The sequence below is a fragment of the Diadema antillarum genome, unplaced genomic scaffold (genome assembly GCF_040938485.1).
Source record: "Diadema antillarum isolate AM-2024a unplaced genomic scaffold, OU_Dant_1.0 scf00000103, whole genome shotgun sequence".
Lineage (NCBI taxonomy): Eukaryota > Metazoa > Echinodermata > Echinoidea > Diadematoida > Diadematidae > Diadema > Diadema antillarum.
The window spans coordinates 4,842,762-4,855,000 of record NW_027270992.1 but is presented as its reverse complement, the minus strand read 5'-3'; the positions used below and the strand labels follow the sequence as shown (position 1 = coordinate 4,855,000).

The window sequence follows — 12,239 nt, the reverse complement described above, 5'->3', positions numbered from 1 at the left end:
AGGGCCGGCGCTACGTTTTTTTTTTTTTTTTTTTAAGTGAGGGGCCCAGTTTATGGGAAGAGGAAAGTCGGTTCATTTTGAGAATGGAGGGTAAAATACATTTTGTATGACAAGTTTCTGGTGCCACTTCCGGGTTAATCTGCTGACAAACAAAACAAAAAAGTGGGTTTAACCGCACTTATCTGGTTCCAGCTGACAAGCATACAACATTCCAGCATGGAAGGAAGCAAGTACCACAAGTGATAAATAAACATAAATGCGTATATACATACATTTTCCATATTCTGTTAACTTCGTCTTTAATCTCCCTTTGTGACGAATGACTGCTCATAAATTCTATGAATTTATTGTTAAATACCTCTATTGCTCTAGTCATTTCTTTTTTTATTGTGACAGAGGGGGGGGGGAGGTCGAGGGATTTAACGCTTCACATAATGGAGAACATATTGACGTGTTATCTTAATCTGCCTACATTACGGGTGCTGACATTAACATGGCTAGAGAATTCTGATATTGGTCCGAACGAACAGACTTGCATGGCTATTTGCAGGTCACCCCATAGTTACATGTTGCCATGTGTAACAGTAATGAGTGTGGATATACTCCGTTGATATACCGTTATTGAATAACGCTTCTGGTTGAGTGGGGATATTTCATTTGACCACACCACTAATAGCTGACGTGTTTGTATATGGAAGAACAGAGCTAGCGGATATTACGGAATACCCTTGGCGATTATGTCTGGACAAAAATCGGCATAACTTAATCAGCCGACATGGCGTGCTTCAGTTTTCAACGTATCGGAGAGTCTGAGAGTAAAATGTTGTTTTGCTGCACGTACTATATTCACCTAACTGAGTACCAAAGTCCATACTGAAAGCTTTCTTCCCACGGGGTTCAAGTAAAAAGGGGGTCTTGAAAAAAAAAGACAATAACAAATGTTAATCCTGTCTGCAAAACAAATTCACTTCTGTGCGCCCATGCCGGCATACCGCACTTTTATCAACGGGCACGGATTGAAATTGGAGTGAAGTATTTTATTTTAGACGCTTTATAAATGAACGCATTGCTGTGTAACAGCTTTTCATTCCAGCTATGATTTGTCACTACTAGCAATGCCATGAAAAAACATTCTGCTTCATGATTATTGCTACGATGTGAAAGTACGTTTCAACATTACGCAAAAGACTTCAAGTGTCTGAGTGTATGTCAGTCGATGTCAATGTACAGTGGCGGATCCAGGCGGAGGCGCATCAGGCGCGCACCCCAATCCCCCTTTATTTTTTGTTAAAACAAAAGGAATAAAAAGAAAAAAAATCGAGGTGGGGGCGTGCACCAACCCTACCCCGCCCCCCATCCCCTTAAGGAATTCCTGGATCCGTCCCTGATGCGGCATACCTCAATGACGTTCCAATGCTTGGACGTGTCGCATAAGATGACGCAGTTCTCCGAGTAGAAGCCGCCGATAAGGAAGGGTTTAGGCGGGCCAGAATAGATGTTTTCGTAGAACAAATTCGCCGCTAAACCCGGGTTGGGGGCAGTTGGCGTCATGGGCTGCAAGAGAGCAGGAAATAGAAATCATTGATAAACATGAACGGAAAGACACATTCACTATCATTATAAAAAAAAAAAATCATGGTCAGATTAACTCTTAAAACTTTTGCACCATGCGCCACTGCACAATTTTTTTTTCCAAGTGAGTGGTAACTTCATTACCTGTTTTAATTTTCTATATAGTTTCTATTTCTGAGGACATTTCCCTCGACATGCGTTGCCAATTGTAATGGTTTTCTGTTATACTATAGGTTTGTTTGATTTGTCGCTTGAACCGCAGGTACATTAAACAAAATTGTATGCTTGAATATGCTCCCTCCACCCCCCTCAAAAAAAGAGTGACACCTGATCATATTCACTTCATATCATATTCATATCGTTTTTTGAGAATAAGAAGAAAAAAAGGCCAATACTAAATGCTGCTCTGTAGAAATGAGATATTTGTTCTTTTACATCTTCGTAAGATATGAACAGATAATGAGGTCATGATTGCTATTACTTTTCTCAAGTAATATTGAACGGCGAAGGAAGTTAAAAAAAACGAGGAACAATTGCTGAAACCATGATTAATAGGCAGCCATTTGACAAAGACTCATATTAAGAAGGTATATAGGTACGAAATTGCACTTCCATAAGTAGTCACTTTAATTTGTTTGTATGAAATTGCTATGAAGATTTAAAGACAGAGATAACTTCATAAAGAACCAAGCTTAGAGCACTTTCTAGAGTAATTTTTATAAAGGGTGAAAAACTACTGAACGTTAGCATCACTCTCCTTAAAAGCCCAAAAGTCCAAACGATTTCATATGGCTCGATCGTACAGAAAAGGATGATTAATAGTACAGTATTACAATGATGATGATAATATTAATAGCAGTAGTAACAGTCACGCGATTTAAGTAAGCCCTTAAATAGTAAAGGGAAAAATTATGCATATTACGTCTTAACTAGACAGATGACCATTCATAATGTTCATGAAATATGTATGAAGTGGCACTTAGCAAAAAGCATTACAGACATATAAATGCGGTGTTGGACGGTTTATGCATCTTAATGGGAACGCAATGCTCTTAACTGGTTTTCATCGCGAAACTTTAACACCAACCATATAATATAATCCTTTTATCGGTACGTTTTCCCTTCTCCTTGCCAACATCGTGGTGCATTTTTGCTTTCGCTGAAACTGTCTTTGAATAGTCTCCTTGTCGGTGTCAGGCGCCTCGTGAATAACATCTACACTCTTCCTCACCATTCCTGATTGCTGAAGATATACTGACTTTAAGCGGAAAATATAGCTGACATCGAAGAGAAGCGACAAAAAAGACGTCAAAGATTCTGTTCGTGCTCTATGTAATTTTCCGATTTGTTGGAGCTCCTCAGGCGGAATGATGCCAGTAACTTGAAAACTAAAATGATATATATATATATATATATATATATATATATATATATATATATAAGATGTATATACATGTATATGTGCGAAGAAATGACTATATATATATATATGTATATATATATATTGAAACAAGGAAGGAAAGTTTTCGCTATATATATATATATATATATATATATATATATATGTGTGTGTGTGTGTGTGATATTCATATACATAAATTATACATATAATTAAGTGTCTTTATTTAATTCAGTCTTCGCACTCTTGAAACGCATTTATGCTGTTTATTTATACACATCAGCAACATAGTGGTAATTGCAATAAAATAATGCAAAATATACAAGACAACAAAATTAAATAACTCGAACGGCATAAAATCAAACAAATCGGTTACTTTGTTTGAGGCGTTGGGAAAGTGTAAAGTTAATATGACACGTGTGTAGTTTTGGGGGACGGTGGAGCATGTAGTTTACTTGAACATACGTGACCTAAACATGTTTCATGAGAAAGCAAGAGTGGACAGGACTGTAAACAAGGTAAAATCTAACCTACCTATTGTCTACAGTATATATTCAAAGCGTTAAGCAGATTCTCCCGATTTATTATTCTTGTTATGAAATTATTGTACTCTCCGGGGCGTGCGATTTAGAGACGTCAGGTTACCGAATCCGTCCTTCTTGGGCAAGTTGCGTTAACTCTCGCCCTGTTGTTCGTTCTCCCGAGACGGTATGGACAATTTTATTCGTGACGTTTTAAGTATTATTGATCGGGTCATCTTTGCCGAAGAATGTGTGCCGCTTTATATTGATTCCTCTCCTATGATTGAATAACATCTAGATCATACTAGAATATTATCCAGTTAGCAGTCTCTCCCACATCAGAACATAAACGTACATGCTCAGTGAGTACAAGCCTTCACAAACAAGCAAACATCACATGCACGCACGCCTAACACCCCTCCCCTCCCCCTCCCCCCTCCCCCCCCCCCCCCCCCACACACACACACAAAGTCATGAGATAAGACAACCTGTTCTGGGTATTTTCCTCTTCGAAATGAAATTTATCCGTGTCAAGACCGCTGACTGACTTTTGCGCTGATTCAATCTTATGACAATACCTATACATGTATAGTTGCCCTTGCTCCTCTAAGTGGTTTGTTGTTGTCGTTGCAGTGGATGTCCATGTAATGAGCTCAGGGCGTGCATATGTGTATCATGTATGGCTGGAGTACTCATTTATTTTGTGCATTAGTTTGCTGTTGTTTTTCATATATCATACAATTTGTATTATGCTAAATATATAACCATTATGATTTGATGAAAACCTAAAATGGCAAAAACAAAAACAAAAAACAAACAAACAACTATTCAACCTGCCCTGGAAGCGCACGCTTTTAGAAATAAAATACCAAACAGGTTTAGTAATCGCTTTCTTCATCAGCGACCAAGATGATATATTGATGTTAAACCTTTGATGCTGAATATTCTTCAATAGAAAGAGATAGAGAATAGTTAATAAAAAGAATGCATGTGGGAATAATCTGATGCACGCTAAATCATGTCAACATGTCGGACATTGAAGCATGAGGGACGACTTCGGCCTATCATACACTTTCTCCGCGAGTAACGTCAGTGTGTGAAATATGGGGTCATGGTATCTTGTGAATTTGACATTAAACTGAGCTGAAAAATCTTGTCAAGTGGTAATCATTTTTTAGGCCGTAATTCTAACCCATCTGTCCTCATGCTATAATCAGCTGCTCATTAAACGAAGTTTGCTCCACCCGAATAAGAAGGTTAGGAAGTTTTCGGCCATTATCTTTCGGGTCTGACTGCCGCATTTTGATTGTGCAGCTGTCCAGCCATGTAGAAGGAAAATGCATAGCCATATCCACAAAATATGTTTTCTGATTTTTTTTTTTTTTTTGTGTGTGTATACAGAAAGTATCTGTAAAAACAATACTGGCACTTACTTGTTTATATACCATCCTTGCTCAGTGTTCCCTCGGTTAAAGGAGAACCATTTTTTCTTGTAGTTTTATTGTATTTTCACATGCGATGCGACAAAGTGGTAATAAAAGGACCAAGCACATCCTGGTTCCTTTGACTTCTTTAAAAGTTACATTTCATTCCCATCTGTCCTCATGCTAATCATCTGCTCATTAAACGAAGTTTTCACATCCTAAACGAGAAGGTCAGGAAGTTCCTAGCCATTATCTTTCGGATTCTGACTGTCGCATTTTAATCGTGTAGCCGTCCACCTATGTGAGCAGGAAAGCCGGTTTGTTTTTTTTAGGTATTTACCCGGAAAAAGAAGTCGTGGCATAGGACTTTTTTTTTTTTTTTTGCTTTTTGGTTGTGTGTGTGGTTGTTTTTTTTTTGTGACAGGAAGTACCTGCGAAAAGAATACTGGTTCCTAACTTGCTATACATTTACCATCCTTGGTCAGTGGCCCCTCGGTTTAAAAACTAGTGACATATGACACACGCACGCACACATACATACACACACACACACATTATCTATTATAATATGATACATAATATAATATTTATCACAATATATGTGTATATATATATATATTATGTACAAACACATACAATACTAAGCTGAAAGTGTCGGTCTCGTGGGCCTTGTTTGCTTAGTGGCGTACACTCATGGGCTGTATGACTCATGGGTGTTGGTCTCGTGACGTGCACCCATGCGAGTTCGTTCCACGCCATGTTAAATCTAGAATTGACCTATTATAGAGAGCAAATTCAGACAAATGAAATAGCATAGGCGTTTCCACAAACTCGGACCTGTAGTAAGAAAGTCATTTAATATGACAGTTTCATACACTTTGAGTTATTAGTTTTTAAGTCGCGTACATTATTTGAATATAGGCAGAATTAATGTTATAACTATACCTCATAAGGCCCCTACTGAACTGTACACATGTCTTCACTACATTACTGATATCCTTTTTTTTTTTCTTTACATCAAATCAATAGAAACAAGATGTGTCCTTCAAATCAAATCTATATTAATAGTCCTGTTAAACCTAGCAACGATGACTTTGGGAGAAAGAGTTCGCAGTTGCTGGAAATTATGATTTTGATGACATTTGTGCTTGTATGTATATATATATATATATATATATATATATATATATATATATATATATATATACATATATGTATGTGTATAGTTTGATATTCTTTACTATGTTGATAAACACTGTAACATCCAAAATACGCAGAACTTTTGTCACTGTACCGTAAAGAGATATTACAAGATAATGATTATCTTAATACGTTTACATCATCCAGCATTATACTCAAGAATTACAAATTTTTACATCAACACGAAAGGTCACGATTGTCTGCATACACGAACAAAGTAAAATACTTTATACATCTGATTTCCTTTTTTTGTACCGAAGCACACATTATACATATTTAGTATTTATATATTCTCTTCTGTAATTCCTTTGTTCTCTTCCTAATTTCCATTCTCTATTTTATCATCTCTTTCTCAACCCCCTCCCTCTCCTTATGTAAATCTTTGTCTCGTTTCTACTTTCCCTCCTCTCTCTCTCTCTCTCTTCCTTTCTTTCTTCCTATTAGCTTCTCCTTCCTTGCTCGTTCCTTAAGCTCACTCCGCTCTTTTTTTTTTCTTACCCTTTAATTCTTTCACTTCCTTTTAATTCATTAAATAACTTTATTGTCTTGTTTTCCAGGTTTCATATCAGCTTTCCCATTCTTCTTTTATAAAAACCTCATGAATCATAAAATCTAACGTCATGTGAGTGTCTTTAATGCCTAAAACCACGAATTCTTTATCATTTTTTTTTCACGGTGTGAGCAGAGTTTTTTTTTTGTTGTTGTTTAAAGGGGTTTTACGAGCACTTCAGAGGGCATACGACGCACGATTAATAGACCAGAGCTTGAATAGTATGTCCTTTCCTTTTTTTCTCTCTGTTTCTCGACGAGCCTGAATTATAGAATAGATTTTGTCTCATTTTCTTTCTTGAATAGTCAACCAATTGCGAAGAAAATTAGATCGCATGCTCAGCCATGTTGTCCTCTGTGTTCTTAAAGGGGTGCACATTTTCCGTTTTTCTTTTATTTGCTTTCGTAATGTTGGGATCAGATGGGATTGTCAAATCTGCAATCACGACATGATTCACTACCACAATATCGCTCTGATGCAACAAAAACTTCACGGTGCCAAGGTTAACTCGATGACCATCTAGACCTGTGGGGAAAAATCATAATGAAAAATATAAGTTCTGGGGCCCGTTTCATAAAACTTGTTATCAGTGACAACTGCCACATTTCTATGACAAATTTTCTCTCAGCCAATCAGAAGCAAGGATTTCAGTAGCTTGTCACATCTATGACAACTTGTCACTGATGGCAAGTATTATGAAACGGGCCCCTGGTGCTAGCATTTTTGTCTTTGATATCATTCTTCACATAGCCCTGACTGTTGTACTTCCTCTGCATCGTCCTTGTTCCAACTCTATAGTTTATAGTAAGTTGTTCAGCGTATGGACAAGCGTTTCAAGATTACCACACAAATAGTGACGGGAATTTTATGTTTCTCCCATTTTCCGAGGTCGTCACTTGAAGGGAGGCAACTATAGCAGACGCCCTAGTGATAAAAGTTATACATAAGGACACTGTGGGAAAGAGAAGGTTATGCAAAATCAGAATTCTCTAATTGAACGAGCTTCAAGGAGTCTCCCTGCATGACAAGATGGGTACTATTTCTCTTCTAAACCAAACTATCTGACTTTAAATCAGTTTATTACAACATGTCCATTATATGCACTCTAATTTAATGCAAGATCGTTGATTTTGATTCAATTTTATTGTTCCACATTTAATTTTTTTTTCATTTATGAGGATGTGTGTCCGATATGAAATTGATGTCATCTGAGAATGACACGCAGATGAAAGTTGTTTCGTTCAAATCCAGTATCCATTTTGCTCTTTATTTGTTTGTGTGTTTCAGTATCGGGTTGAATGAGAATGGGAAAATGATACTGGAAAGCTTTTGTCCGTGGAACGCATCTCTTACGGAAGAGAAACTGTCAGAGACAATCCAGTGAGGGGTTCCACTACAGTCGATGGAGTCACGATTACAAAATAAATAAATAAATGAATAAAAATATCTTGACATTTTGCCAAAGGTGTTACACCAACCCTTGCATCTGTTTGATCAGGGATGTGACCTCCCTGGTTTGATAGACACGGTCAGTGAATACGGTTGTGCTCGACTGATCCAAATACATCTTGGAGGTCGGCAAAAGTAGATTGTTTTTGTGCGCTTTTTTCTTCTTTGCCTTATATGCCATGTATACTGTCCGTAGTTCATGGTCATCCTTGCTATTTTCTGTGCACCCGTTAATGCCGTGAGGAAACGACTTCTGCATGAACGGATTTGTTGTTTCAGTAGCAACAGGTAAATACTATATTCGCTTGGCCAATATCTCATGAAATACTTTTGCAGAAGAAGATGTCGGAGCTACAATCATTCTGAATAATCTTGGGTCAATTCTGTGCCACCTAATTTGTGAATCAATGCCACTTTACATTTTGACGAGCCAGGGTTGTAAAAACAAGCTTTGTAAATAGTGGTGCAGGGCTGAGCATTTTTTAAGGATGCCGCAATGACTGGATTCCATCTTCTTAAAGTGCCACAATTAGGTTTCTTTGTAATTAGATTAGCTTTGATGACTTGTGTTTCGGGTGTTGGTCTACAGCGTCATAATCGAATGGCGTATGATCTCTTGCGGAAAACAAGAAATTGCTTCAGTGCTATAACCTGGTCAAGATCTTACCGGAAGTGTCAAGACCAGCCTACAGTGTCAGAGGAAAAATATTGCAAAGTCGGTACAGTCGTGCTCATGGGTGTTACGTAATCAGCATCACTATGAGAATAAACGCTAATGCTATACCACAATGATTCTCCGGATCTTAAACGGTAAACTGAAATACGCAACTCGTAGCCTATAGGACGTGCTTACACCAGACTGCGCGCGCGCGCGCGTGTTTGTATGTGTGTCTGTCTGTGTGTAAACGTCAAATTCTTATCAGTAGTGTCAGAACCAACCTACATTTTCAGAAGAATTGAAGTTTTAGTTTGCAATAGTAATTTAAAATAGTGGGGAAAGACAATCGTCATGAAAGCCAGCAGACACCAAAGCAATGTGTGCAAATATTTGTGCATATAAAGTATGTATATATACATAAATATAATAATATTTACATGTAGGGCCTAATGTAATAATCCTAGTTTTGTACGACACCAATTATGCGTATAAAGGATACTAGCTCATAGAAATTGAAATCTCCTTCGCATTACAATGTTCAGAGAGCATTTAAGTTGCCACAAGACGATACACGGCATTCATTGAGCGTATTAACGTTCGTCAGAATAAAACACACACAAACACACACAGAAAAATGCATGACGTGAATTCCTGAATGCGTATAGTCCGAATATGCAAAACCAATAACGTTATATATCACGAATTTTCTTCTGTAGCATCATTAGTATCTTAAAATCGAACGATATTACTGTACGGACACTGTCTTGTTTTTTTTTTAGAGGTCGTTACAGTAATGATGACGAAAGAAATGTCAAGGTTTTGTATCTGAAGAGAGGGATTTTTCCCTTCTTTGCTACTCCTTTAATTTGCCATGGACTTTCAGTCTTGGAGAAGGATGTGAAAATATTTACATGAGGGGACAATCTTCTGCCAAAGCGACATCATCTACACGAGATGAAGTCAACACAGCGGGAAGTTGGCATTGACCGAACCCGACTCCAGCGTCTATTGTTAGCGTGTCGGTTATTTTTTCTCTTTCTTCAGCAAACCTGATCAATAGTAGCATCACTGTGGCGAAAATGTGAAAGCCGAGGTTCTTTTCACGACTTCTTAAAGAGTTTACTGATGGACTTGGAAGGCAATCATAACGAAGGGAGCTCATTTCTCCTGATATGGAGTGGCATTCTGGTTGATGTTGCAGAAAATGACTCTGCGTGGTACATAAAAGAACTTCACTGTATCTTTTTTTTTTCTTCTCGTGCTGCGTACATTTTGCGCACGGTAAATGACTGTGTGTTTACTTACGTAGATTAAGAAATTGACAGGCAGAACGATTATGAAAGCAAACGTATAAAACTGTCAGGGTCACAAACTTGATATCCAACAACAACAACAATTACAACAAAACCTGAGAGGAGAAAACCCCTGACATTGCAAGCCATGACTTTCAGAAAGAGAACATAGATCAAGGTTGATTTAAAAAATGAGCCTTTGTATGTCCATTACCATAAAAAAGAAACACGACATAAAAAATCATAGAATTATAACAAATATATTCGTGGCGTCTTTATAAAATGGCATAACGTGCGCTAATGTTTCGGTTGATGATCACGATGATAGCGTGCCATCCGCTCACAGACCTGCTTCATACACATTTGCATGCTGATGTGAAGGCTCTATGTATAGCCTGTTAAACGACAGTCGGACTATACAACATGAGATGCTATAACGTACACGGACTAGCAGCCAGTTTCAAACCGCGTTTCTCCAAGATATAGAAGACAATCAGGATGCTGGGTTGGAAAGAAGAAAAAACCGCCTGAACAATAACAATAATTTTCCCCCAATGTCAGCTGAAAAAAAAATCGACCGCTTCACTTCGACACGATTCTGAATAGCCACTTTAGCCTGGATGCATCACCAGAACAAAGGTATACTACTGGCAGAAGAAACCAATTCAAATGAATTCTGTTCCAATCACAGACCTGACGCCTTTGGTTGCGTCATCGACGACCATGATGAACTTTAAGGTCACCGTTCAAAATGGGTAGAAAGGCATGTGATTTCTGTTGGCCTGTACACACTGGACTTCCTGCGTGTGTATGGCCAGACTGATTGAAAAACAAGTGGTATTAGTGCTTATTTTCTTTTAATGCCACTGCCTTACTAACTTCAAACACTTCAAACACTATTTTTGTAAGAAATCCCAATATCCTTTTAGTCAGTCGTTTAAAGGTAAAGATTGAGAGGATTTGTAACGCAACTGAAAGTATAATCACAGTGACATAGCCACGCGTAAGAAAAAACAACAAAGGGACTTCGAAATTGCAAGTAACAAAAATGCAGTGTGATTTTATGCTATGAAAACAGACCATGACCTATACCTATAGCCACATGCTAATACATTAGAATCTGCTTTCCAAAATATCTCTTTCCATTCCGTCTTCTAACTGTCTCCAGTAGTAAACATGAATAAAACATAGGAAAAGAGAGCAAAATTTTGTTAACAATCAAGGTATTTGTAGTCCCTTAATATTATTTCAAAGTGGATGCAAAGTTATACAGAAAATTTTAATGACTTGAGATATAGTCTGCAGTTTATATAGTCTCCAGTCTATATACGAACAGTGGATTATGCAGTTGTAATCGAGGCATTGGCAGGAATCTGTTTTTTAATGAAAACATCAGATTCTACACTTTCTGCAATATCATACATTCTTATAATCCCTCACCGTTTTTACACAAAAAGCCTCGTTCATTCTGAAGCCAATACTCTGCATATAGAATTGCATGATAATGCTGAACCGTAAATAAAAATCCGAATTGTTTTCTGTCAATCAATTTGCCTCGAGGAAAAAAAAAAGAAAGAGAAATGCTACAAAATCTGCTCTGAGAAACTTGCAAGGCATTTGTGCACAATCATGTCTAACCTATTTACACAGAATATGAGGAACATTAAGTGTACGAAACTGGTTCAACAGGAAAGCTATCGAGGTGAGGTAATCGTTATAAAATCCACAAATATGCTGCTATCGGGTAAGTTGCATCACTCCGACGAACGGAAACCTTCGTATCTGGTTCGACGACTCTAACAATAATGGATCTTTTTTTTTTTCTCTATGCTTTTCCGCATGAATTGTGAGAGAGAGAAGAAAAATGAGATAATGAAAAAGAAGAGGAAGAAGGAGAAGATGAAGAAGAGGAAAAAGAAAGAAATGGGTGTCTTTTCCTTTAGTTCGGGTTGTGTAAATGGAACCCACTTTCAAGTCTATATTCCCCTGGGATGTGTAATATGCCACAATGCACTATATTTTCACGACCTCAACACCAAGCAAACCTACCGTCATGGTTTTGGTTAAGAAATGAATATAAAGCGACGTCGCTTCATTGATTATATCTGACATTATTGTATACGAAGTTAATTACGAGAACTTCGAGACATTACAGACAGTTGGGTATCGAAATA

General features: G+C 37.6%; 1 protein-coding gene across 1 annotated transcript in view; it reads right to left on the bottom strand.

Moving 5' to 3' along the window:
• Positions 1–12,239, bottom strand: part of LOC139719035 (gamma-aminobutyric acid type B receptor subunit 2-like) — a 59,483-nt gene that overhangs the window by 35,366 nt on the left and 11,878 nt on the right. The window contains exon 2 of the mRNA XM_071630479.1: positions 1,399–1,554. Coding sequence (XP_071486580.1) covers positions 1,399–1,554 — 156 coding nt within the window. The remainder of the gene's footprint in view (positions 1–1,398; positions 1,555–12,239) is intronic.